Source organism: Trichoderma virens (assembly GCF_000170995.1).
Source record: "Trichoderma virens Gv29-8 chromosome Unknown TRIVIscaffold_4, whole genome shotgun sequence".
Taxonomy (NCBI): Eukaryota; Fungi; Ascomycota; class Sordariomycetes; order Hypocreales; family Hypocreaceae; genus Trichoderma; species Trichoderma virens.
In genome coordinates, this window is record NW_014013745.1 from 827,595 (window position 1) to 852,687 (window position 25,093).

At 48.2% G+C, this 25,093-nt stretch overlaps 10 protein-coding genes across 10 annotated transcripts; 4 read left to right on the forward strand and 6 right to left on the reverse strand.

Annotated features, from left to right (window-relative positions):
• Positions 1-296: 296 nt before the first annotated feature.
• On the reverse strand, positions 297-2,624 carry TRIVIDRAFT_79041 (uncharacterized protein; the record flags this gene model as incomplete). The annotated part of the gene is made up of 3 exons (XM_014103193.1): positions 297-2,108; positions 2,181-2,322; positions 2,380-2,624. 3 exons carry the CDS (start codon positions 2,482-2,484, stop codon positions 604-606), a joined length of 1,752 nt encoding a protein of 583 aa, XP_013958668.1.
• An 840-nt stretch (positions 2,625-3,464) lies between these two features.
• Positions 3,465-6,958, reverse strand: TRIVIDRAFT_199076 (uncharacterized protein; the record flags this gene model as incomplete). The annotated part of the gene is made up of 6 exons (XM_014103194.1): positions 3,465-3,533; positions 3,603-4,100; positions 4,158-4,771; positions 4,844-5,112; positions 5,776-5,784; positions 5,982-6,958. 6 exons carry the CDS (start codon positions 6,956-6,958, stop codon positions 3,465-3,467), a joined length of 2,436 nt encoding a protein of 811 aa, XP_013958669.1.
• A 1,116-nt stretch (positions 6,959-8,074) lies between these two features.
• Positions 8,075-8,634, reverse strand: TRIVIDRAFT_29950 (uncharacterized protein; the record flags this gene model as incomplete). The annotated part of the gene is made up of 3 exons (XM_014103195.1): positions 8,075-8,387; positions 8,451-8,503; positions 8,563-8,634. The coding sequence occupies 3 exons, from the start codon at positions 8,632-8,634 to the stop codon at positions 8,075-8,077; spliced, it is 438 nt and encodes a 145-aa protein (XP_013958670.1).
• Positions 8,635-9,943: 1,309 nt separating this feature from the next.
• TRIVIDRAFT_31507 (uncharacterized protein) lies at positions 9,944-10,366 on the reverse strand (the record flags this gene model as incomplete). The annotated part of the gene is made up of 1 exon (XM_014103196.1): positions 9,944-10,366. One exon carries the CDS (start codon positions 10,364-10,366, stop codon positions 9,944-9,946), a length of 423 nt encoding a protein of 140 aa, XP_013958671.1.
• A 760-nt stretch (positions 10,367-11,126) lies between these two features.
• On the reverse strand, positions 11,127-11,632 carry TRIVIDRAFT_61259 (uncharacterized protein; the record flags this gene model as incomplete). Its single annotated transcript, XM_014103197.1, has 2 exons — positions 11,127-11,423; positions 11,495-11,632. 2 exons carry the CDS (start codon positions 11,630-11,632, stop codon positions 11,127-11,129), a joined length of 435 nt encoding a protein of 144 aa, XP_013958672.1.
• Positions 11,633-12,352: 720 nt separating this feature from the next.
• On the reverse strand, positions 12,353-13,544 carry TRIVIDRAFT_84494 (uncharacterized protein; the record flags this gene model as incomplete). The annotated part of the gene is made up of 3 exons (XM_014103198.1): positions 12,353-13,119; positions 13,177-13,413; positions 13,473-13,544. The coding sequence occupies 3 exons, from the start codon at positions 13,542-13,544 to the stop codon at positions 12,769-12,771; spliced, it is 660 nt and encodes a 219-aa protein (XP_013958673.1).
• A 3,259-nt stretch (positions 13,545-16,803) lies between these two features.
• TRIVIDRAFT_219923 (uncharacterized protein) lies at positions 16,804-18,152 on the forward strand (the record flags this gene model as incomplete). Its single annotated transcript, XM_014103199.1, has 3 exons — positions 16,804-16,955; positions 17,335-18,069; positions 18,125-18,152. The coding sequence occupies 3 exons, from the start codon at positions 16,804-16,806 to the stop codon at positions 18,150-18,152; spliced, it is 915 nt and encodes a 304-aa protein (XP_013958674.1).
• A 941-nt stretch (positions 18,153-19,093) lies between these two features.
• On the forward strand, positions 19,094-20,859 carry TRIVIDRAFT_30862 (uncharacterized protein; the record flags this gene model as incomplete). Its single annotated transcript, XM_014103200.1, has 3 exons — positions 19,094-19,289; positions 20,313-20,538; positions 20,604-20,859. The coding sequence occupies 3 exons, from the start codon at positions 19,094-19,096 to the stop codon at positions 20,857-20,859; spliced, it is 678 nt and encodes a 225-aa protein (XP_013958675.1).
• Positions 20,860-21,206: 347 nt separating this feature from the next.
• TRIVIDRAFT_61263 (uncharacterized protein) lies at positions 21,207-22,844 on the forward strand (the record flags this gene model as incomplete). The annotated part of the gene is made up of 8 exons (XM_014103201.1): positions 21,207-21,236; positions 21,429-21,475; positions 21,618-21,740; positions 21,867-21,998; positions 22,115-22,174; positions 22,234-22,392; positions 22,458-22,583; positions 22,624-22,844. Coding segments are annotated over 8 exons (898 nt in total), but the record flags the coding sequence as incomplete, so codon positions are not given.
• A 1,098-nt stretch (positions 22,845-23,942) lies between these two features.
• On the forward strand, positions 23,943-24,655 carry TRIVIDRAFT_219926 (uncharacterized protein; the record flags this gene model as incomplete). Its single annotated transcript, XM_014103202.1, has 3 exons — positions 23,943-24,103; positions 24,191-24,466; positions 24,583-24,655. The coding sequence occupies 3 exons, from the start codon at positions 23,943-23,945 to the stop codon at positions 24,653-24,655; spliced, it is 510 nt and encodes a 169-aa protein (XP_013958677.1).
• Positions 24,656-25,093: the final 438 nt, after the last annotated feature.

Below are 25,093 nucleotides of genomic sequence, written 5' to 3' on the forward strand. Positions count from 1 at the left end.
TCTCTCTGGCTCTCCTCTTCTTTCTCCCAGTCTGCCTTGCTCCAACAGGGGCGATCCAATCAATATATAATTACCCATATACACATAGCAATTGGTCCCATTCCAACTAAAACAAGAAACAAGCCCAGGCACCAAGAAGCTCCATCCCTTATCATTCCCGGCTGCCTTAAGGCAACCGCAATTCCTTCCACACTACCCGGTACTTCGTCCCTACTATACTCTACGTCTATCATCTACTCGACATCACTTCATTTCCCGTTTCCGGTTGCCTAAATTTTTCATCGTGCAAACCTCGTCTCGTTAAAAACATTTCATTCGTTATTATCCCTTTTTTTGGTAGTGGTACATGGCCAGGAGCGCTACAATACAATACATAGACAGCAAGACCCGGCTCGCCCGCTCATCATGGAGACGGGACAAGCTCAAAGCTCAGCTGTAATAGATGGACAGGCAGATCGAGAGGAAGATGGAGTGAGGGGAGATGGGTAGTAGGCCACTTGAACCGTCCTTCTAGTATAACACCGGAAACCATGCCCCGTCATAGAATAGTTTTTATACATCATTTCCTGTTCCGTTTTTTTCTTTTCTTCTTGTAGTGACATCTTACATCATGCCACCCATTCCTCCCATGCCGCCCATGCCGCCCATGGGAGGACCAGCAGGTCGCTCCTCAGGGGCCTCGACGATGGCAACCTCAGTGGTACCCAGCAGAGAAGCAACACCGCTGGCATCAATGAGACCAGTGCGGACAACCTTGAGGGGATCAAGGATACCGGCCTGGATCATGTCGACGTACTCACCCTTGGCGCTGTCGAAACCGCGGTTGAAGTCGCTGCCGTACTCGTCGGTGAGCTTGCCAACGACGACGGAGCCCTCCAGACCGGCGTTCTCGATGATGGTTCGGGCGGGTCGGGTGATGGCGTTCTTGACAATGGTAATGCCGAGCTGCTGGTCAAAGTTGGCAGCCTTGACGTCGTTCAGGGCCTGGGAAGAGGCCTTGATCAAGGCAGTGCCACCACCAGGCAGGATACCCTCCTCAACGGCAGCGCGGGTGGCGTTCAGGGCATCGACGAATCGGTCCTTCTTCTCACCGACCTCAACCTCGGAGGAGCCACCAACCTTGATGACGGCAACACCGCCAGACAGCTTGGCCAGACGCTCCTGGAGCTTCTCCTTCTCGTACTCAGAGGTGGTGGGGTCAGCAATGACACCACGGATCTGCTCGCATCGCTGAGAGATGGCATCCTTGCTGCCCTCACCGTTGAGAAGGATGGTGTCCTCCTTGGTGATGGTGATGGAGCCGGTGGAACCCAGCATGTCGGGGGTGGCCTTCTCAAGCTTGATGTCAAGCTCGTCAGAGAAGACAGTTCCGTTGGTCAGGACGGCAAGATCGCCAAGGATGGACTTGCGGTTGTCACCGAAGCCGGGGGCCTTGACGGCGGCGACCTGGAGCTGGCCACGGAGCTTGTTCAGAATGCAGACGGCCAGAGCCTCGCCGTCAATATCCTCGGCAACGATGACAAGGGGGCGGCGGAGCTGGGTAGAGGCCTCGAGAGCGGGGATGATGTCCTGGACAGCAGAGATCTTCTTCTCGGAGAGGAGGATCAGAGGGTTCTCAAACTCAACCTTGCCAGACTTGGCGTCGGTGATGAAGTAGGGGGAAACATAACCGCGGTCGAATCGCATACCCTCAGTGACCTCAAGCTCGTCCTGCAGGGTCTTGCCCTCCTTGACGGTGATGACACCCTCCTTGCCAACCTTCTCCATGGCATTGGCAATCAGCTTGCCAACGTGGTGGTCACCGTTGGCACTGATAGTGGCGACCTGAGCAACCTCCTCGCTGGTGGTGATGTCACGGGTGTTCTTCTGCAGGAAGTCGACGACGGAGTCGACAGCAGCCTGGATACCACGGCGCAGGTCCATGGGGTTGCAGCCAGCAGCAACGTTCTTGACGGTCTCGGAGAAGATGGCACGGGCTAGGACGGTGGCACTGGTGGTGCCGTCACCAGCAGTCTCGTTGGTCTTGGAAGCAACATCTTGTATCAGCTTGGCGCCGAGGTTCTCAAACTTGTCCTTGAGGCTGATGGCCTTGGCGACAGTAACACCGTCTGGAATTATAGATTGTTAGCTAAGAGGTCCTCGAAAGAATAAGTGAAACAAAGAGAATTTGTCAGTCATACCCTTGGTAATCTTGGGGGAGCCGAAGCTGGACTCGATCAGGACGTTTCGGCCCTTGGGACCAAGAGTGGTAGCAACAGCCTTGGCCAGAGTATCGGCACCAGCCAGGAGAGCAGCACGGCCCTCGACACCGAACTTGAGTTCCTATTCCATCCAAGTTAGTCCCGTCTGCAACATCTCATCCCAATTGCCTTGTCCCACCTTGTGAGCAAACCGAAGTTGCTGACCCAGGCTACCTCCAGATCGGTACTTGTAAGCGCCGGACAGGGCCGAGGCGCGGGCACGGGAAGTCAATGCGCGCTGCATCTTGCTTCGATTTTTGCAATGGACGAGGGAAAAAGGAAACAAAGAAATGGGGTATCACAAGCCGGAACCAAGACGAGCCAGCCTTCACAGGAACAGCAGGTTGGAGGAAGAGGAAGAGGGTCTGCAAAGCGCTTTCGGTGTTATTGGAGAGCTCGCACGCCCCAAAAAAATTGTCACGGAGCATCGGCAAAACATGGATCCTGAGCCGAGCCAGCACCCAAACGAGTTTAGCGGCATAGCCTGAGCCTTTCTACCCTCTTCCAGCCGAATCTGTGGGGGAATTTTTAAGCCGAGAGAGATGATATTCAGCCAATATGTAGTGGTAATGGTGAATACTAGAGGAATACGAGTATATCGATAATAGTAGAAAGTATTGATAGGAGTGGAATGTAGTAATGGTGGCAGAATGTAACAATAGTGGCAGATACTTGACGCTTAATCTCTACCTAGGACAGCCAACTTTGGGTGCTGAATAATAGCCCTTCCCTTGTTACGCCGAGAGCGACAATTAAAGCTTGAGATGCGTTGCGTTCATGCTAGGTGATTTTCGATAGAATTCAATTCAGAACGGTTGCGACTAAAAAGCTAACTTTGGAAGTGCTTGAAAGAAAAGAGTAACCTCCATTGTGCCATTCCCTCAACTCCAAACTACAGTAAACTCGCCCCTCCATGCCTTTTATTTTTTTTTTTTTTTTTTGTTTTTTTGCGTCGTTTTTTTGTTTTCTGAGTTTTTTTGGTTGTTTTTTTTAATTCTTGTTGCAATGTCCCTTGGACGGGTATCTCTCTACAGAAAAGGAAAAAAAAAAAAGAAAGGCAAGAAACAATATTGTAAAGAAACAATGGAACTGTGTGTCTTTGGGACACACAGTTCCAACCGCGAGTCAGTCTATTTTTTTTTTTTTTTTTGTTTTTATTTTTTATGGTGATCAGCCTCTTGAGCTTGGTCGAAGACCAGACGTCGCTGTTGTGCGACGTCTGGTTTACTCCGAGGCCAGGAATTCGAGCAGCAGCTCGTGGCCGGCGAAGTCGTCGGCGTATGGGTTCTCGGCCTTCAATCATCAGTATAACTCTTGCTTGATGAGGTAAGGTGATGTAGTAGAAGAAGTGTTATTACTCACGGTGACCTCGTTCTGCTCTGGGCTCTCAATCACTGGTTGGAGCGTCTCTGGCTGGAAAGGTGGGAGCTGCGCCGCAATTGGCGACGAGACAGGCGAGACAGAGATGCCTCTGTCATTGTTGGCAACTGGGGCACTGAGTGGTTCTTCCTTCTGCTCAGTCTTGAAGAGAGTGGGAGTAGTTGGCGGCATGGTAAAGCCGTAAGGGGGATGAGGCATGAAGCTAGACTGGACGAGATTGGAATAGCCAGCTAATTGAGCACTAAAAGGGTTTCCCATGAAGAAAGGTTGCTGGACTTGATCAAGGGGCATCTGACCAAGGGGCATCTGTGCAAGAGGCATCTGTGCAAGAGACATCTGGCCACTAGGGCTGATTTGTCCATGGCTGGGCTTGATGAGAGGCTGGGTGATAAAAGGATCAAACAAGTTGTCTCCGCCCATCAGAAGCTGAGATTCATTTGCAAAAGTAGCAGGGGTCTGAATGCCCATAGGCTGGAATCCCTGTTCGTTGTTAGCATTTGAAGTCAATTGATGATCATCGTAGGAGAGAGAACTTACCTCGATGCTGTCAAGCAAAAAGTTGGGAGGGGAAATATTAGCGAACAGGTTAGGGTCAAAGAGCTGTTGAGTAGCTTCTGTGTTGACTTGTTGGAGGCTCTGTGGCTTCATGCTGTAGTGTGGAGTAGACACGGGGCGTCGTGGAGCTGCATGACGGACAGGAGTCGGCGTGACTGGAAACTGGATGTCGTCTTCAAGGACAGTGAAATCGGCATTGGCCTCAGCAGAGACCTCACCAATTGCTTCAGTGAAGAAGTCGCCGTCGTCTTCCTCCAATGCGTCAAGGGCATCAGGGAGGTTGATCTTGGCATCATCCAGTTTCTCGTCAAAACCCACTGAGCGAGTAGCAAGCTTGTCATCGCTAGTAAGGTCACGGACGTAACCTCGGATGGTGGGATCATACGGGGCAGAAGGAGATGTTTTGTGGGCAAGAGGGGGAACCATGTGGCCTTCAGAGAGGAGTTCCTTGCGAAGGCGATTGACATGCTGAAGGACTGCCTGGCCAGACGAGCCGGGGTGGAGACGATGAGCAATGGCATCCCAAGGAACATTGACCTTGTGGCGAGCGCATTCATAGTGAATGTGGAGAAGGAGCTTCTCTGCCATGCGAGGACCTGTAGAAGAGTTAGTATAAATGTTCTGAAGAGACCAATTGAGGAATGGGACTTGATGTGCAATTGGCTTACGGTTCCACATGATGAGGCTGCGTCCCGTGACTCGGCCATTACCCTTCTTCTGCTCATCGGTGGGAAGATTGTGCGTATAAGCAGTCTCTCTAGGAGTGGAAGAAGGTGTCTTGAGCTTGTCGAGATTGGGAGTCTGTTCAGCTTTCAAGGCCTTGGAAGGAGAGCGGCGGTTGTGAGCTGCAGTCTGTCCCTTCTTGGGGGTAGTCTTCTTTCCTTGAGGAGTTCCCATCTTGGCAGGAAGAAGAGTGAAAGCAGCAATGAATTGAAGTCTAATTAGAAGTGAAAAGGGTTGTTAGTACTGTATTAGAAGCCATTTGCGTGTTGGAGATGGGGAATTGGAGGAGAGGAAGAGATGGGAAAACCGAAGGAAATGTGCTGCTCAAGGCCCAATTGCTGCGCAAAGCAGCGTAAAAAAGGCCAATTGAAGCATGAAAAGCAGGAAATAGTCACTTACACTCAATTGATATGCCGTATGAGTTGTCTCGAAAGATGAATTGGTTGTAAACGTTGGTGCTGCTGTGGTTAGTAAACTCGCGATGTTGGGGGGGAAGAAAGAAGAGTAGCGAGGAACAAGAAAAAGTGGGAGAAAGGATAAAAGTGAGAAAACATTCCCAAAAGGGAAATCAAAAATTCTACTTTTCAGAATTTCTGAAATTTCTGAAATTTCCCCCCATCTGGGTGGATTGTCTGTCTGGCAGCTGGCAGCGAAAATGGGAGTGGCAGGGGCTCTTGGGAGTTGCCAGATGGACGTGACATCTTTCTCGCCCATGCCAGCTAGCGGCAGTGCAGTTGGACGGAGTATTAGCGATGGGAAAGGCACGGAATTCACAAATACAGTGTTTGATGCTTGGTGTTGCTCATGAGGGTTCGCATCTTGGAGGTGTTGATTATGGACTTGCATACTTGTACTTGTATGTAAACATCATCCTCACTGGAAGCACCTGTAAACCAAGTAGAGAGAACATGTGAGCTAGATTGAATTGCAGACATAATCTACATCAGTACCCTTCCAAAGCAACCCCTTTACGCCAAGTCCCAGGAAATAACAGTCCTCTACCCATTTGAACCCAAGATCGATGTCTTTTTTGCCGTACCAAGAAACTCTCAGTTCAATCCGACACCACAGCACTGGTGTTACCTGTTAGACTTGAACAGCTTCCTCAATGCATATCTGAAGCCGCGGCTTGAGTTGGATGAAGCATTGGGAGAAATCTGCTTGAGAGAGCCACTGCCATGCTGCGATGATACCATAGACTCAATCTCCAAGCAATGGTGGTTGCAAGTGCATTGACTGGAGTTGCCATCGCTGGACATAGACTGTCGAGTTCCAGAGACATCAGAAACAGAAAACATAGCTTGTTGCTGAGCAAACATGATGTCTCGAATAGCCAATTGAGTCTGTTGTTGGACTGCATTGTGGACAACTTGGTTGATAGCGAGAGGTAGATTGGTGACAACTTGGGAGAGGTGGTTGACCATATTAATGGTAGCGGCAAAGTTATCGGCTTGAGCTCCGATCATGGTGTTCATAGTCTTGGATTGAGATCTGAATTCCTCGACGTGTTGTTCAACAGTGCGATAGTGAAGGTCAAGCTGACGGCTCATTGTGTCGTTTTGATCGTGTATGTCAGTGTGCTCGCGACGAAGAGATTCGACAGAGTCGTCCAACTTGTTGATATTCAGTCGTAGAGGACCCATTGCATTGGCCATCTTCTCCTCTACTGCCTGTTCGATGATGGAATGAATAATCTCGCTGGCATGATTGAAGTCGATAGGAGTTACAGGGGTCGACACTGCTTCGGACAAGTTGGCATGTTGATCAACTTTCTCCTCATTTGCGATTCTGATAGCAGCAGACAAAGCCTCCATGGCTTTTTGGACTTCATTTGTAGAGCTAAATCTTGGAGTCGACTCCGAAGTTGAGAGAGCTGGTGACTGGGGTGCATTCGGCTCAAGAGACTCCCGCTGCACATATCGAACTGGAGATTCAGGGGGTGTAATAAGACCGGCAAAGATGGGATTCATCTTTTGCGTGTAAGGCGAGCGTGGGATAGCTGATTTGTTGAGATATTGTATCTCGATGCCTGCATTGGAGAAGGGAGTTGTTCCAGACATGATGGATGGGTAAGATGTGAGGATTGGAAGCTCTTGAGGTGATATATCGCTCTTGTGTGAGAGTATCAACGAAAAGCTTGCACTTGGGAGAGGATACTCGAGGTTAGAAAAGATGATATCAAGTCGTGGTTTGGAAGCTTTGATGTTGTGAAGAGATACTAGAAAAGCAATGGTGGCGAGCAGAGAAAGGTCTTGATATCAGCAGTATCACGAGGTATTCTGAATGCTTGAATACAGCAAACATATAATTGTGGTGATAGTGGACTGAATGCAGTCTTCCAGTTGTATTGTCTTCAATGCCATCTTACTGGTGACAATAGCTTCAAATTCCATTCTACAGCAGCTGCATTTTGTTTGCGGGGCTCCCCCCTCTCCAGAAAATGGGTACGTACCTCGATGTCAGCTGCTATCAATTGTGCAGAGTGACCACTTGAGGCGGTATGAATACAATGGGACCTCAATAAGATTACTACTGCGCTTATGGAAGCCTGAGAGTTTGTGCTCAATTTGTTGGCACCGTCTGAACTGACAGTGAATCACGAGTGGACTTGGCAAGCTGTCAGTGGGGAGAAGTGGATGCCGATATGGCCATAAATACAAGCCTAGTATTAGGCATTCAATAAATCTGGTAGTCACTTGATCTGAAAATGAATTGCCATAGTCATGGATGGAGTCAAACAAGAGCGCATGAGAGCATCGTTAGTATCCGTCTGGCTATTTCCGCCGTAGATCTCGCATTAAACTAAGTTAAGTGAATCTGCAGAATATCTGAGTTGCTATAATTGCCATCTCGAATGAAGACTTAGTATCCCTAGCATGTCCATATCGGACCAAATGTTCAGGCAAATATCCTGCCTCATATCCCATATTCCGAATTACGCACTCATAATCTCTCCATCAACTCAGAAGTGTGTCCAAATCTCCAGAGCCACCCATATACTTCTGAGGAAGAGAACATCGTATTAAAACGTTCATCCATAACTTGAAGTATAGCTGGAAAGCGTGGCTCAAGAGCTTAGACAGAGTCAAAGCTTGTGCCTGCATCGGAACTCACGCCGGAATCGGGAGCATCTAAGAATTGTGGTCAGATACATCGATGTGTCTGTATTAACAAGATCATAGGAGCAACGTACCAGAGAGGGAAGAGTCGTACTCTTCCTTTGGCTCCTTCTTGGGCTCCTTCTTGACAGCCTTGTCAGCCCTGGAAGCGCGAGTCTTGGGAGCCAGCTTCGTGTCCTTGATGTCATCGTCGCTTTCTTCCTTCTTGGTAGCCTTGGCCTTCTTCTTGGCGCTGCCGCCATCACCTCCAGCAGGCTTGCGCTTCACCGGGGTGGAAACGGGGGTATTTTCATCATCAGCGCCGGATTTAGCAGCCGGCTTGGAAGCGTTCACCCCATTGGCTTTGAGCATTCGCTCATATCTCTTCTGGCTGTTCGGATACAACAAACAAACTGTCAGATAATTTCATGAAGCTGGGAAACGTACAACTTACGCAGCAGCCTTGGAAACAATTCCGAGCTCTTGGGCAACAAGAGTAAAATCAGGCTATAAAATGGTGTCAGAAGGTGATTCAACAGGTTTTCCAGGGCTGTTTTGTGACTTACTCGACCATTGGTGGTATGGCCAATGCAGGACACAAGGAAGCGAACCTGCTCAGCGGGATCTTGCTTCGACATGATGACGTTGAAAGGTAGCGTGTACTGTTTGGAACTGCAGGCAAGTTAGGATCAAGTGTCATGTTTGGATGGAAGAGGTATAGCGATGAAATGATAATAGGCGGAGGATGAATGGGTGGCTATGGACGAAAAGGTTTGAGGATGGACATGGCCAAAGGACACTGGACCGAGGGTAAACAAGATGAAAGATGATGAAAAGAAAGAAAAACACAAACAAAAATAAAACCGAAAAGGTATAATAAGTTGAGTATTGCAGGAGGTCAAGTGAGAAGACGATGGCTATAGAAAAGCTCAAGGGTGTGGTGGGACAAAGAGAGAGGTGAAGCGAAAACTTGGGTTGCGGGAGAGGTGAGCAGGTGGGAAAGGGACGCCTCAGGTTTCCAGCTGGGCACTGTCTACCAAGAGACAAGTAAATTCAGGAAAAGTGTGTGCAGGATAAGAAGAGAACCTAGCTAGGAAAGAGAGGTGAATATTGGACAAGTGATTCGCCTTACTGCTCGTTCAAAGTGATAGACGGGGAAGTGAACAGAACCAACACAACCAAGGAACAAAACAAACCAAGAAACAAAACAAAACAACACTGAGAGAGAGAATGAAAATAGAATTACCAAAGCAGAGAATGTCAGGAGTGCTGGAGATTTACAATCGAGCACTGCAGGCAAGCGTGTGTAGGGCGTTGAAATGGGACGGGAGATGTGTTGTGTGGAAGAAGCTGTCCTCGACACACAGCCTTATCTCTCTGAGAAAAATAAAAAGAGATGAAGCGCCCAGGGTTTTCAGAGCAGAGCAGCGAAAAATAAAAACAAAGAAGTTTGCCAGTTGCAAGTCGGGGCAACCGACCTGGCCCCTGACACCTGGCAGCAGAGTGTCAAGTCTACATGTACTCGGTACTTGTGCGTGACTGGAGATCCTCCACTGGCTTTCTCTCCTAAGAGAGCTGTACTTTTGTGTAACATATTTTAGTGAGAAATGTAATGAAGTTGGAATAGAATGGCTGTCAATGTTGCCTCCTGAATTTAGATAGTAGTTATACGCAATCACACAATGGAATAGAAGTTATGTTAGGCCTACTAGTTCAAGAAGACAACAACTGGCACCAACTTCTTTACAAGAGACGGATTGATGATGTTGGAACTATGCCATTTTGTCAATATAACCTCATAAATGTGACTGCTATAAAGCGTGCAAATAGACTGTCCTATCCGACCCAGCCTCAAGATATCAATGGCATATTCACTAGTCCCCAGATCAAACGTCTTTCAGTTGGTAGCAGCATCAATAGCAACCAAGTCTTGTCTCATTCATGCGCTCAGAAGAAGGGACCGTCTTCCACTTCCTCCTCCTTAAAATCATCGTCCTCATCCTTGATATCTTCGTCCTCGCTCTCTTCCTTCTTAGCCACCGCCTTCTTTGGCGTTCTCGCCTTCGGCTTCTTCGTAACCTTGCCATCTCCAGAGGGACCAGTGACATCGTTCTTCTTGGTCTTGCCGCCGGGGCTGCTGCCGGGAGTGGCTTGAGTGTTGGAACGCCAGCCATGACGGACAGACATCTGTCGAAAGCGCTCCTTGGCACATTTGGCGTCTTTGAGGCCCAAGTCAGTTGCGACCTGGGCCCAGTTGGCATCGGGCTTTTGAGTCATGTTGTCGAAGACTGCCTTGATGAAGCGAAGTTCATTGTCGCGCAAACCATTGACAGAAGGAGTGTCGGAACTGTCTGTTTTCTTGGCAGGCATGATGATGGATGGTCTGCTGGGTGCATGTGGTTAGATGGTATCAGCGGGTGAGGTTGAAAGGAATGCGTCTTACAATTTGTTTGGGAAATGAAAAATCTGTTGTCAAATAGCAATAAATCTGGATCAAGAAATCCTGATTGAAGTCTTACCAGACGAACAAGTATTGTGTGGGAAGAGATGTGGAGGGTAGATGCAGATGCAAACGAGGAGAGGAGCGAGGCTTTGGTTGTGGGGGAAACAGCGTCGTCTTTTATAGGTGAGGCCCTGGATTGTTATGGCTGCTGGCACCTGTAGCTTGCCAGGTGGCTGCAATGACACGTTGACAGAGCAATGCGTGAAATAAAGAGGTCAAATAACTCATAAGAGATTTTAAATGAAAATATTTACGCATCCAGACAAAAGAGATATCGCAATAGCTTGGCGATGGGTTGACAGTGGGAGTCCAAATATCGTGATATGTGATTCTGGATGCAAACATACACGACAAGTTAAGGTATACGAGTGATGAACCGTAGAGTCAAGGTCTGCAAACTTCTTCATTCAACTGTCGCCTCATATCGGCTAGATGCTCTCTTGCTCAATCCCATAGTAATCCTTCGATTTCCATACCTGTCTCAGTCCCTATCCTTGCAGCTAGTCTCCCAGATAAATCGTTGCTGAACCTTGATGAAAGTATTTCTAGCCCAGATAGCAAAACGAATCCTATCAGCAATAGATACTACTCTCTTGAAGAATGTCCAAAGAAGGGCCAACTTGGAGCCTAGAAAGGATCTTCCCGATCTTCCGCCTTGAGGTCGATGCCACCAACTTCTCCTTTGATGGGAGACGAAAAAGGATTGATGTCATCTCCAGCATCTGCGCCGGCTTCAGCACCAGCTCCGATCTCTTCTTCCTTCTTGACTCCACCGCGGCCCTTGCCTTTTCCTTTGCCGCGGCTGGTTGGGGTCTTGCGGACCTTGCTTGGAGTCGAGGTGGTAGAAGTAGCGCTGGCCTTCTTTGGAGTAGTAGCTGTCTCAGTGTTGATACCGAGCTTGCGCTTGACTTGTCCAAAACGCACCTGTATGCGATTTATTCGTCAAAAATGGAAACGCAGAATGAAGAGAAGATTTGAAGTATGGGAGGACAAACCTTGGCGACCTCGGCATTCTTGAAACCTTGCTCTTGAGCAACGGCATCCCAGTCAATATCCGCCTTATTGCGGGTATGCTTGACGATGGCAAAGAAGAACATGGCTTCGGAAGCCGTGGGTTCTCGTCTGTCTGCCATATTGGTCTGTTCTTTTGATGATGCAAAGAATGCTAGAACTGCCAGCGGATGGTCATCAATATCGATCCGATACAAAGCGAGGTATCCCAGACAAGGCATAGGTTGAAGATGTTACTAGAGGTTAGTGTGAAAGAAATAAAATGTTTGCTTACTTGATTTGTGGTGATGAGAAGGTGATTTTTGCAAAAGGTGTGGTGTGAAAATCTGGATGCGTTTGTGTGGGAGTTGAAAGGGAAAAGAAGAAGGGGGTGTGAAAAAGATGCGAAACGCAACAAGGGCTGATTGCAAAAATAGAATTCTTTTATTCCTAATTTTTTTTCTTTGGAATGCTTTCGAAGGAGGCTTGAGTGGCAGGTGAATTGGCAGCCTGGTGACAGCTGTTGCAACTGGCAGGACAATTTCCTCTTGTAAATGGATATATCTGCCCTCTTTTTAGTGAATGATTTGAAAATAGTTAAACGAAGATATTAAATCCTCCGTGTTGGTAGATTATTAAACATTATTCAGTCTCGATGAGCTAGATATGGCTATTTGCATGAAAGAGAGACGGAACTAGGTCGCAAGTTGATGTAGTTATGATGCCGGAGAAACTCACACCATGTCTGCCGATACAACTGCTCCATGTAATAAAATACTCTGTAGATCAGTGTAACCCGAGAGTCAACTGCGATCTCACCCATCTTGCATTATGATAAATCACGGGCGTGTGAGAGGTGTGTTCAGCGCTGCAACAATCAGTCTTGGTTGCTACCAACATAGGTATCTAAATAGCTGAAAAAGAAAGGTAGCAAGTAGTAAAAAGCAGGAGATAGTGAAGAAGAAGGAAAGAAAGAGATAGAAAGAGAACGAGAAAAGACAGGAAAAAATAGAGACGGATATGCTCATCCACCTCGTCCTCACTATTATACACATGCTATTATGAACCCCCGTAGTAATTTTGGATTTCCTTAATTCCCAACCGATCCGATCTTCTCCTTGGAGATGAAAGCGATTTGCCCAAACCAATTAACCACTAACTGTGGCCAGTATCATCAAGTCATAAAAGAAATTTCGTCGCTCTCTGCGCTTCCCTCGTCTTTTTTTTAGAGGTTTTCTTTCTCGTATTCGTAGTGTATCATCTCAAGATTAAAACCAGCTTAGTATTGCTGGTCGTTCAATCGGTCATCCCAGTCACCAAGAGGTTGGGAGCCGCCAGAGTGAGACAGGCCCTGGCTGTGAAGATCTCCTGAGGCAAAGTTCAGGTCGTAGGCGACGTCAAAGGCAGATGTCGAGGTATGGTCATGGCCAGCATGGCTCATAAAGTCTGAGCTGCCACTCAGAGGAGGAAACATCAGCCCGCTCGAATGTCGGATGTCTTCGAGAGCAGAGGGAGGGATGGACAGTCCCTGTGTCATGTCGTCGCTGCAAGGGGTAAGGAAGCGAGCGTCGAAGTCATCGCACTCTCCCATGTAAGGTGACGTGAGCGATGCAAGAGATTCGGGAGAGAACTGGCAATGAGGTGTTAGCCACACACATCAACAACTTTGACCGAGGAGTCATCTCACCTGAGCGAACGATGATATGTTTGCTGAGACCGGCTCTTGCTTGATGGGCTTTTCCTTCTTTGCCTGAACGCCCTTCTTCACCTTGCCCGACTTTGTTTTCTCTGATGGCCGACCTCTCTTTGATGGTGTATGGCCAGTTACTGTGGCTCGGAAGCGGGAGTAACGCATTCTGGCGGCATGGCCGTTGGTGATGGGCTCTATGAGGACGGGATCGGCGGCCACTTGATTCCAATCAATCTAGAGACGAATGAGTTAGAGAGGATCGGTCAGACGTAGGCAGAGAAGAGTAGACCTACGTCTTTGAGGTTCTTCTGCTTCAAGATGGCGAACAAGAAGCGGGCCATGGCATTATCGCTGTTAGGAGACATGATGGCGAGCTAGTTGGATCTGAAGGTGATGTCGGGCGGATACGTCGGAGTGATGGCGATGTTGCCGAGGGTAGATGTGTGGTATGGAATACAGAGATGGAAAATACTGGATATAGAACAATGCCGGACTTATTCACGGCTACCAACTTCTAGGTAGACGAATGCAGTGATGGATTGGCGAGCCACGAATAGAGAATGGAAGAATAAAAGGTGGAATGAAATGGTCGTCAAGTCTGAATGCTAGACGACCAATTTATAAGACGATAGACCGATCGAGAGAGGTTGAGGTCATGGGAGGAGAAAGGAGACAGACTCGAGGTTCCGTGAATCAAAGTGGAAGTGACGCAGAAGTGAGGCTTGGATATAGCCGCTTCTTGGTATTGTTCCTTAGGCACGAAGGAAAAATGAAGAGAAGAATACCAAGGCTTCAACCTTACACTCACATATGACTAAATCTTGAAAAGAGAGAGAAGAAGAGATCAGGAACAAGGAGGCAAGGCCTCTCTTATGAACGACCTTGGCCTCAGCCTGATAAGTTAGCGGCACAAGCACGATAAACTCACTCCTGCAAGGATCCAGGAACCAGGCAAGGGCCCCATCCATCTGTGTTACATTCGTTCATTTTTTGCTTTCCTTTTCCTTCCCAATGCCCACCGGGCTGAGAAATCCGCATGCCGAATGGACGCCGCCCGAGCGCTGTCTAAGACCAAACCAGATATCATCTGGTTAGAGCCTGTTGTTGCCTGGATCTGGCGCCGTTCCGGCTCGAGGGATAGCGATGGAGCTGTGGGTTTAACGGGGGCTGCAGCGTCTAGAGTGGACGCCGCCCGCTAACAGGGATTGGGGGGTGTGCTGAAGCGGCGCTGTCAGTGGAGTGGCTCCCTGTAAGCCACCACTAGAGGTCGGGGTTGACATGCATCATATTATACATGGCTCAATGGTTCTTGCAGCTAAAATCAATGAGAGGAAAAAAAGGAAAGATGTCGGTATATGAGCTTTGTTTGTTTTCTTTTAATTCGTTTTCCCCCGCAGCATTACTTCTCATTGTGTGCGGCTGCATGGATCGGATGCTAGAGGGATGTGCCACCACCACCACAAGCCTATGCAGGTGCCAAATGACCCGTCCGCCAAATTCCAATGGCTGCAACACCAGGAAAAAGCAAACCTCAAGGGCCAAGCAAATGATAGACAGCTCAGAAAAAGAAAGAAAAGTAAAAAATAGGAAGCAGGGATCCCTCATCCGGCATCAGACTGAAACCCCGTGTGACTCATCTAATTCCCACAGCAGAGGCAAACACTAATGCGCAGCCGGTAAAATTGCTCAGGAGGGGCGTTGCGATAGAAGAAGAAGCTTTCGGCGAGCCAACCAAACAGCCGGCCATTTAATTCCCTGGTAAGAATTAGAGCTGCATACTATGTACGGTATGATTATCAGATGAGAAGAGATAAAAGGCCCCTTTCTTCCTCACTGCTTGATATTGATGCGATATGACGTGCTTGTCGACTTGGAATATACTGTATTACTGCAGCCGTTCAATTCTGCGTCTACCGACTTGCTCTGCGTTTGCATCATCTCGCTCGCTCCCTTTGCCCCAATCGAGATGGCTAAAGACCCAGGTTGCAGCCGTGTGTGTAGTGAAATATTACGAACAACCCATTCCCATCCTCACCGATCATTTTCTTCTGGCCGCCCTTGTGCTGGTCGGAGCTAGCGGGTGTCATGCAGAGAGGGGCGAACTTTTGAGGTCTGGCCGACGACGGATTTTTTTGCAACTTGATTTCACGACCAGAAGTCGAGGAGAAACGCGGAAAATTTGCTTTATAACAAATGACATGATTTAAAACGCATTGGAAACGGTTCCAGAAGTGTCCATGGTCGCATCCAGGCGTCGCAGCCGTCGCGGGCGTCGTGGAGGGGATTCGGATGAGGTGCGTCGGGGAGACGCGATGGGGCGCGAATTTTTGGGGATGCGACGATGCTGAGCCACCAGGAGCGTCGCCAGGTTTCCGCGAAAGCACGTGAGACCTGGCCGCGCTAGATGGAGGGCCCCATATTTCTGTGGCCAACCAGAGGCGGGGAGGGGCGGCTTACCAACCAGGGATGACGTACTCGTATCGTTGGCTGTGATGGCTTTTTCTGGCTTGTCATTTGCCTTTTTGCTGTTCGGCTTGGCTTGGAGGGGATGGACTCGGCTGCTGCGCTCGTTCGGACTCAGGCGCGTAACTACTCGTAGGCCTCAGTCACATTATATACAAGTTCCCCAGTGATGGATTGCATGGATTGCTTGTACGTACTTGTGCGGAATAATATCTCGCTCGTCCAAGGTGTTGCTGCATTTTCCCTCGTCCATTCTTACTCATCCCTCGAACTCTCGTCCGAGCAATATCCACTCTGTACCCCATACTTTGTAATTGTACCTGCTCAAAGCTGCTACTGTACGAGTATGCTCGTATGTACGAAGTAGCCCTTTTCGAGACAAAAGAACCGCTACGGCAGCTCCCAGTCAGGCGCACGCAGATCTATCTCGGTTTAATTAGTAATGTCGCTGCGACTTTGACTCATCCTCCCGTTCCCATCCGTGGCCAATTGCAGCAAAGACGAGCTATCACTCACGTTCGTCCGACGCTTTCGTATCGCTCGACAGCTGATTGCTGGCCTGCTAACCTTAACCTGTATGTACCGTACCTCAGCTCTCCTCTCGTTACCCGCTAAAAACGAAACTTTGGCGGGTAAACCCCGTGTCAACGTCGGCTAAGTCGCTGCATCGCCGTCTTCAACATTGCTACAATCCTCCCTCACGCCTCACTGGAGCTCGTAATTGCAGTAGATAAGCTGGAAGCCGTCTCGTAGACATTGTTAAAAGGGAAATATTGACCTTGCAGCCGTACCACCGCCGCATTGCTCGTGTTTCAGCGCCATGGTACGACATGCCCAGCAGCGCCAGCTCAGCTCATGCCCAGCTCCAAACCGCCGGACTAACCGTTGATCCGCCCTCCGGCGCACGGCACAAGAATGCACGGGCCCCTTTACTCCACGGCTCCCCAACCTCTTTCTCTGCTATACCTCCGTACCCCATTCTCCCACTACCAATTTTGCCATTGATTGCCCTCTGCTCTTAACAGCTTCTATCTCACCGCAGGTCACCAAGACAATCCGGCCTAGAGGCTCATCGACCCACCGCCTTCCCGGCACGCCTGTTTATTGTTTGCCATTTGGCTGTTGACTTTCGGGTTATTTCATATTCATCGTATTTCTAGCATGAATAAGAACTGGAATGACAGGGCAGACAAAGATCTGTTCTTCACCATTTTGTCCGTCAAGAACATCGGTGTTATCAGCGGCGCGGAATGGACAACCATCGGTAATCATATGCGCAGCCTCGGCTACGGCTTCACCAATGAAGGATGTCGGTAGGTGTCTCTCATGTTCTTATACTCTTATACCCAGCGTCATTTCGATGGTGCCCGTGTTTTGTATTCCCGACCGCGAGTACTTGAGCTTGGATTGGATGGGAATGGAGACAGCATGCGCAATCACCATCGTCGGTCAGCTTCAAATGCATGCAAATGGTCCCCGTTCTCGATAGACACCACAATGTTTTCCCCGCCATATTGTCTACTGTACCCATACCATCCAAGTATAATTATTCCCACTTACACTTGACTCCGCCGCTTACACTGGTATATATACATTTACATAATATATACCCCCTTCACCTAAACCTCGTCCATCAGCAACACCGCAGTTTTTCTTCCCAACGTGATTTACCCTTTGCTGACAGAAACGTAGGCAACACTTTCAAGGCCTAAGGAGGGCCCAAAACAAGGCGGAGGTGGATGGAAGTCACTCTGAGAGCGCTAGGAGAGCTGATCCAACCTTGAATCCCATCACAAGGAGACCAGGGCCTGGCAGGGGCCGTCCTCGAAAGTCGCAGGTCCAGGAGCCTGACGTTGATACCGCAGATGGCTCTCCAACTAATCTTCCCGCCGGCGTTCCTACCACTGTTCCTGCTGTCGTCCCGGCGGTGCTTCCTGGGGCCATGATATCTACCTCTATGCCGGGTCACGGCCCAGTCATGACTTCTCCTGTTGTACCGCTTCAGCAGCAACAGCAGCTTCAACAACTTCAGACTCAACAGCTTCAATCCCAACATCAGCACCAGTTCCAACAGCAACAACAGCACCAATTCCAGCAACAACTTCAGCAGCATCAGTCACAGCTTCAGCCGCAGCTCAAAACAGAGCTTGCTGATGCCGATGGCATCTCTGTCTCTGCTCAAACACCAAATGATATCGCCTCTAATCATCTAATTGAATCGGAACCCGGGTCGACAACCTCTCAAGAACAGCTGCAACTTGACGCTGTACAGAGTGGTGATGACGACGACGATGCAGACGAACATCCTTCCAAACGACAACGATTAGATCCTCACGACCTTGGTCAAGACTCTGCTCTCGATGACGAAGCTGTGTTGGCCCTAGCTGCCCATAACGGCACGGATGGCACAGATCCATATCCCCCAGAGTAAGTTTCACGAATTTGTTCAATGATTGCGGCCGATGCTAATAGAGCGCGTTAGTTTTGGGTATAGAGAAGGTCAGATCTGAAGCCGGACGTTGAATGGAGTATCTGTTGAGTGGAGTGATTCGACACAGGAAGGTAGCATATTTGCACAATTCGGGCGTGTTTAGCGGGTTGGTTTAATATTTCTGTTCCCCTTTTTTTCAGATTATATCTCTCTTCTTGGAGACTCTGTTGAAAAGGTGTCTCCTGGTTTACGATGTCGATATACAAGGATGCTGGGTCTTTTTCCTCTTTGTCTACTTTTCCCCCTTGGTGGGTGTCTTAGCGTTTTCTTGTGGAGTTGGCTCATTGGGATTATAGCTTCATCTCTAGGTAGAGACACAACGGAAGTGGCATGATGGCATGATGAGCGGTACGGCAAGCAACTGGAGGTGTAGATGGGTAAATAATGCTGGGCTGGGTGTTCTAGGAGTGTTTGGGTGCATGGAGCTCAAACGGCTTTCGCATATTCTCTCCCCCGTATCTTAGCTAGCGGTATGCCTTAGATATTACAATAATAGATGGAATTGACTAGCTAGAACTTCGACTTCAGTATTCCGGCGTCTCAAACTAAGCATGCCTGTAGAGAAGCAAAGGATTGACAGGGACACCGGGTTCGTATACGTACCAAGAAGTAAATGCTACCATGCGTTGGGAGTACTGGGAATGGGGGGATTTGTACTTTGCACGTCGTCCTTACACACCAAAGATTGTTACTAGGTATTGCTGGATATAGGTAGCCAATCCCAAATGAGTGCTGCATGTATTGGGTGCGAGCATAATGTGAGCTTCCATTGAAACCAATTCACCGCCTCCACTTGCCTATCGCCTGTCTGCTTCCAACCGCCATATAAGCAGGTAGCATCAGGTAGCATCTGGCAGCCGTCAAACATCGCATCCTCCCGCTCAACTCACCACCTCCAACCTCGAAATCAATCCAGAAAAAGAAAAGAGATTCCCATCATCAACCCAACAAGGACGCATCATGCCTCCCAAAGCTGCTTCCGCGTCGACTCCAGGCTCAGCCACTAAATCGTCTGGAACTTGGGACAATGTTGAGTTCCTCAACGATCTCCTCGTCGCCTTCTATCAGGTGGGCAACCAAGCGGGCAGCTTCAACCAGCAGAGCAATGCCGCGATCGTGGAGTTTTTGACTGCCCAGGGCCATGAGACCTCATGGAGTGCCATACGGTAAGAGGATGTTTCTTTTGACTCGATATGTCGATGCTATACTTTTGGCTTTCTGTGCTTGATGGATTTTTTCTCCCACCCTCTTGAGAGGACAGATTCACTTTTTCACCCCCGTCTATTTCCTGACCCCGTTTCCTTTCTCTTTTTCCTGCCAACGATCGCCACATTCACATTTTGTTCTGGAGAAATAGCTGTGCCTGATGAATAAGACACAACCTGTCACTTATGGACATGTTCGCCCACCCCCTTTACCTTCTCCTCTCTGCTTATCTGGGCAGTCTAAGTCCAGACTGCTCATCTACAGACTTCAATTATACACCGTATTCCTTTCTGCAGAGTTTTTAATCCCATCTTCAAACTTCATTCACTTTTGCAAGCCTTATTATTTCATGCTCCTCTACTCCCTCTACTTCCTCTACTATCTTTCCTTCTTTCACCACCTTCACCACTTACCGTCATTATCTTCACCACCCTCATAGCCTTCTATAAAATTTCGTCACCTCTTGCAAGCTTTTTTCTCGTTCCCAACATCATCATCCTCCAGAATCATCATCAAAAACGCCAAAAATGGCTTCTTCTCGCCAGTTGATGAAGTGGAGTCCTCAAGTTCACGAAGATATCCTCGTATCCGTGTTTCACAACGTGACTTTGTCCACTGAGGATTGGACAAAGGTGATGACAGATCTCAAGGAGATGGGTTATACCTTTTCTGAGAGCGCACTTCGGTATGACAAGTTTACATGGTGCTTCCTCATGTACTTTTAGTACAAAGTCCGCATTGAATCTCTCCAACACTTGCACTTCACTTCACTTCGCTTCACTTCACTGCCAGTTGGCGGGGAGCCAGAAGCCGGCAGAATTTCCACTTACCGCACATCCATACCTTATATTCTTGCCCGTTCTTTTCTGCTTTCCCTCTTCCATCTCTACACTCCATCCTCACTCTACAACCGTCTATTCCAACCCACACATCCCAAGTCTATTCATTCTTCACTTGCTCTATCCCCTTTCAGAATATCCTACCACTCCGTCGTCTTATTTGCTATTCATCATGGGTGCCCCGAAGTCTGCCGATGCTACTCTTTCTGGTAACAAGCCCACCCGTGGCTGGGATGCCGCAGCACATGAAGCTCTCCTGTTGTGCGTCATTGATGAAGTCAAGGGCGGCAAGGCTTTCTTGACCGAGGTCACCCGAAAGATGCAGGCTCGAGGCTACACCTACAGCTACGACGCCATCAAGTACACAGTTTCTCTTGTTCAGTTCTTTGAAGTCTTCGCCTGCTAACGCGTCTTGCCTTTTCTAGCCAGCATGTTCAGAAATTGCGCAAGAACCGCGATACCACTGGCCTTGCCACTACCGCTGACTCTGGTGCTGGAAGTGCCAAAGGTGCTACTCCTCGCAAGACGGCCACTCCTCGCAAGCGCCGCACTCCCAAGAAAGAGATTGTCGCGGATGACGATGACGACATGAATCTCAAGCTGGAGGAGGCTATTGAAGACGAGGAAATGCGCAGTCCATCGATCAGGCCTTCTAAGCGCGCCAAATCCGTCGCCTCGTGAGTACCTCTCAGCTATTTATCCTCCCCGACACCTCAAATAACACGAGACTAATTTTGTCTTCTCTCTATAGGACCAATGGTGACGATATGGATGAAGAACCCAAGCTCGAGATGGACTACTAAGCTTATCTGAAAGCTATTCAGATGGATGCCACTCTTTTTGGGGGTTTACATACCGATGGAAACCAGTGGATACTCTTTGGGCTATGGGACATGGATTGAAGAAAGGGTTAGCTGGTTGAGTGGTATCTACATTGGGAGGGCAAGATATTCGCATTTAAACGCAAGCATATACCGTCTTCGATAGACAGGAAATATCTGCAACGCAAGACTTTGATCTTTGACCACATGACTCTTTGCATTCGTAACCAGCGGACTGTATGTCGCTGAGGGTGCATAAGCGCTCTGACTACAAGACATCTAACTGCTCATATGAATTAACGTGCCATCATGACATTCTATTTATGCGAGCATGACTACTTTGATATGAGATATCTATTCAATATTGGAGATGGAGCGTCTCCATCCAGTATTCTTGCAGCTATTTAGCATGCTTCTACATTTTGCAAGGTAGAGACTGGAAAAGAAATATTAACCGAGCTGCTATGGGATGCCTAGTAGGTTGATATATCATCACGTAGTGGCAACTTCATTTCTGCCTGCCATTTTATTTTCCCTCTGCCACATTCTTTCCACGTTACTCTTTTCTTATTTTATGAGGCGTTTATTTCGTTCGGTTACTCTCTTTTCTAATTCTAGCGGTTTTCCTCCTGTTCCTCTTTTATCCCTCTCCTCCAGATCTCTCAGACGACGCAAGGCACGACGCAAGGCGCAACGCAGAGGGCACCTAATACTTCAAGTACCATTGTACCAGCAACACCTGTAAGCAGTGCACCTCTATGCCGACTATGCTGCAGAGATGAAGAGAGCTTTTAAGGACTGGCAAGCAGGATTTTAAGTAAGTATTCTTCTATTGTTATATTACTTTAATAGCCAATAATTTCACAGCCAACAGTTGGCTGAAATGTTTTACAAGAAGATATCCGAAAGTTTCTGGGAATTCCAGATCTATCGAGATCATGCGAGGCAAAGGACAAAGACTGGAAAGATGAGATTAAAGTTCTTTTTGGCGAGTTTAAAGTGAGTTGTCGAGTTTTATACTTGGCCACGCTCAGTCGCACCTAGGAAGAGGCTGCACTGCCATTCCATTTCGAAACTCTCCCAGATGAATGGAGAGAATACTGTTTTGTGTATAGCCATAAGAAATTTCAACGGCTAGCAAACTCTTGGAAGAACAGAACCTTGAACAGACTTAGGTAAGTAGCCCCCATCCCTCGCCGCAATACTTTACTTTTACAGTACTGACCTATCGAAGGATTTTCATTGACCAAACGGCCGAAGCAGACAAGAGATCTCGCAAACTGGACAAACCGTCTACTTGCCAATCGTGGTTCGAGCAGAGGTATTCGGTGGATAACTTTGTGAACATATTCGACTTCTGTAACAAGTATATCAACATCAACCGATCCTCCAAGTCTGTTCGCCGATGGTGCAAGTGTACCTGTGATCGCCCCATGTCTGTGAAATCATTATTACTAGCCTCATGGCGCCAGTGATTTGGATAGACCTGGGTACCTGCCTCAAGATGGAGTGGAATCTCTCTAATAAGATCGAGAACCATGAAATGAAGGGTATACCATACGGGACCGGCTTTACTCATGCGAGGTATCACCAATACGGAAAGGCTGCGGCGTATGTTCTACAGAATGGCGCCTGCTACTGAATATGTGACTCGCACCGACGCGCTTTGCCGCGCTTTTCAACAAACCTGCAAGAATGGCGTCGCAGATGCTACCAAGGGCCTCAAGCTCCACGAGTTCATGGGAGCTCTGATGTGCTGCCCTGGTTATACCGAAGCAAAGCTCCCCAGAGCTTGGACAACTTTCGCAAACGCCCATCCAGATTTGGCAAACTTCCTCCGAGTAAGCTGCCAGGGTTTCGCTATGCCTGATGGAGAACGATTCCATCCAGTTACGGTTCAAGGATACAAGAAGTTAAAAGTTTTGCTTCACGTTCCAATCCAGCTTACCTCAATCATTATTATGCTGTCACATATTAATTTTCTGTAGTAATTACCACTGTCCAGAATAACTATTATTTCTCTAAATCCTTCTTTTAATGAAACCTCACTATCTTGAAGTTGAAAATATCTTCGTTAAAGTGTGCATCTTATGGAATAGGAATAGTAGCGACAGTATTGACGGATTTCTCATTCCTGCTACTACCGCTCTCTTCTTCTACTATCGCCATCATATACATATTAATATTCCATTTTAACGTAAGACTGGACTGGTTGAGAGTAACTCCTTGGAGGTAGTCATGATTTACTGCAGTACAAACCATGAAATGCTTTACATAGGGAGACACATTGTCTCGACCGGAGTACCGCTGGTAGGTACAAGTCACCAGGCCTCCAGTTAAGACGTACCTATTAGGTGGATATACCTTATAAACAAGAGAGTTGACGGTGATTGAATATGACAGAATTCATGCCAGGTTCCGGATACAATTAGTACAGCCTCTTGCTGTCACCAGTCAATCCGCATCCTATAACATGTAATATGCATCTCCCACCCAAACAACATAACATTCACCAGGATGTATAACTCAAACTCGGCTCACATATGAATTACTAAAGCTTCACTACACAGAAAAACAGGCTTAGTCACTCCATGAGAAAATCCAATTTAAAGGGACTATAAGCAGCAAGCCATCAATGTTTCATCGTCACGTCAAAGTGAAGAGCGAGAGAGAAACCAAGACTCTGCACTCTAGAGAATCCCGTTTACAAGCCTTGAACAATCCATCCACACCGCCCTGCTTTCTGCTGCTCAAACTTGACCACCTACCCAGTACTTATACCCCGTATATTTTCCTTGGCTCTTGTATGAGCACTCTTCTACTCACTCCTCACTCCGCTCTCTTCTTCTCTCCACGCCATACCAGCACCCGAAGCAATACTTTGCTGCATTGGAAAGAAAAATATCACCACTGCTTTCTACTAGATCACAACTCATATCCATCATGGCCCCTCAGGAAAAGAAGTGGGATGACGCCGCCGAGCGTGACCTCTGCGTCGCCATCATCCAGGGAAACCAAGAAGGCACCAAAGTTCGCTACAACTGGCCACGCGTCGAGGAGATCATGACCAGCCTCGGTCACTCGTTTACCAGGGACGCCATGTCGTACGTCTAACTCTCCCTCAGCTTCGCTATAGGCCCCCCCGTACCTTGAGTAACAGGAGCTAACAAAGACATCTTTCACAAATATAGTCAGCACTTCTCCAAGACTATCATGAAGGAGTTCCATGCTCGCCACCCCAAGGACGATACCACTGAAACTCCTCCCGCCAGCGCCACCAAGCCCAAGACTCCTCGCAAGACTGCCACTCCCTCCAAGAAGCGAGGCAAGAAGGGTGCCAAGGCCCAGGCGCCGGAGGTTGACGATCAAACGGACGACGATCTCGAACTAGACGCTACCCCAAGCAAGAAAGTCAAGAAGGAAGACAAGTCCGCCACCTTGAAGAAGGAAGAGGCTGACACTCAGAGGTATGTAAAGTTACACTCATAATCGAGGCCTACACAGAACCAATTCCAAGCTCCTCTCGCTCCCTTCAAGGGAAATATCTTCAATCACTCCAGCTGACTCGTGACCTTTGCTTCAGCGCTGCCGCCAACGATGACAACGACAAGAAATTCCAATCCTGGGTCGCGGAGGGCTCTGACACGAAGCCGTAGCCATTCTAAACCCTGGTTATTATTTTCTATTCATTTCTCTAGGCTCGGGCACCATTTGCATTTTGCTTCACTATTTAGCCTAGTTGGAGACGAGAATATGGGCCATTATGGATGCTATTTACATTTGAGGATTTCGGGGGAAAGTGGCCATTTAACGAATATCATGCGGTAGTCATGGATCTGGATGAGATTGCAGTGAACTTGCTTTAAGCCAGTGCTGGAAATTTAAATCATTCAAAACATCTTCTGTATCCTCTTCTCCTAAGTGAATACTCCTGTTGTAAATTCGCCCAACAACGGTGACTTCAGCTCTGCCAGGTGCAGTTACATGTACGCAGTCGTCAGTGCATGCCCATCTCTTCAGCAGAATCTAAATGAAGGCAAATCTAAGTGAAGGTGGACACCTTTCATTATCCAGCCCAGTGAACGGAAAGTAAA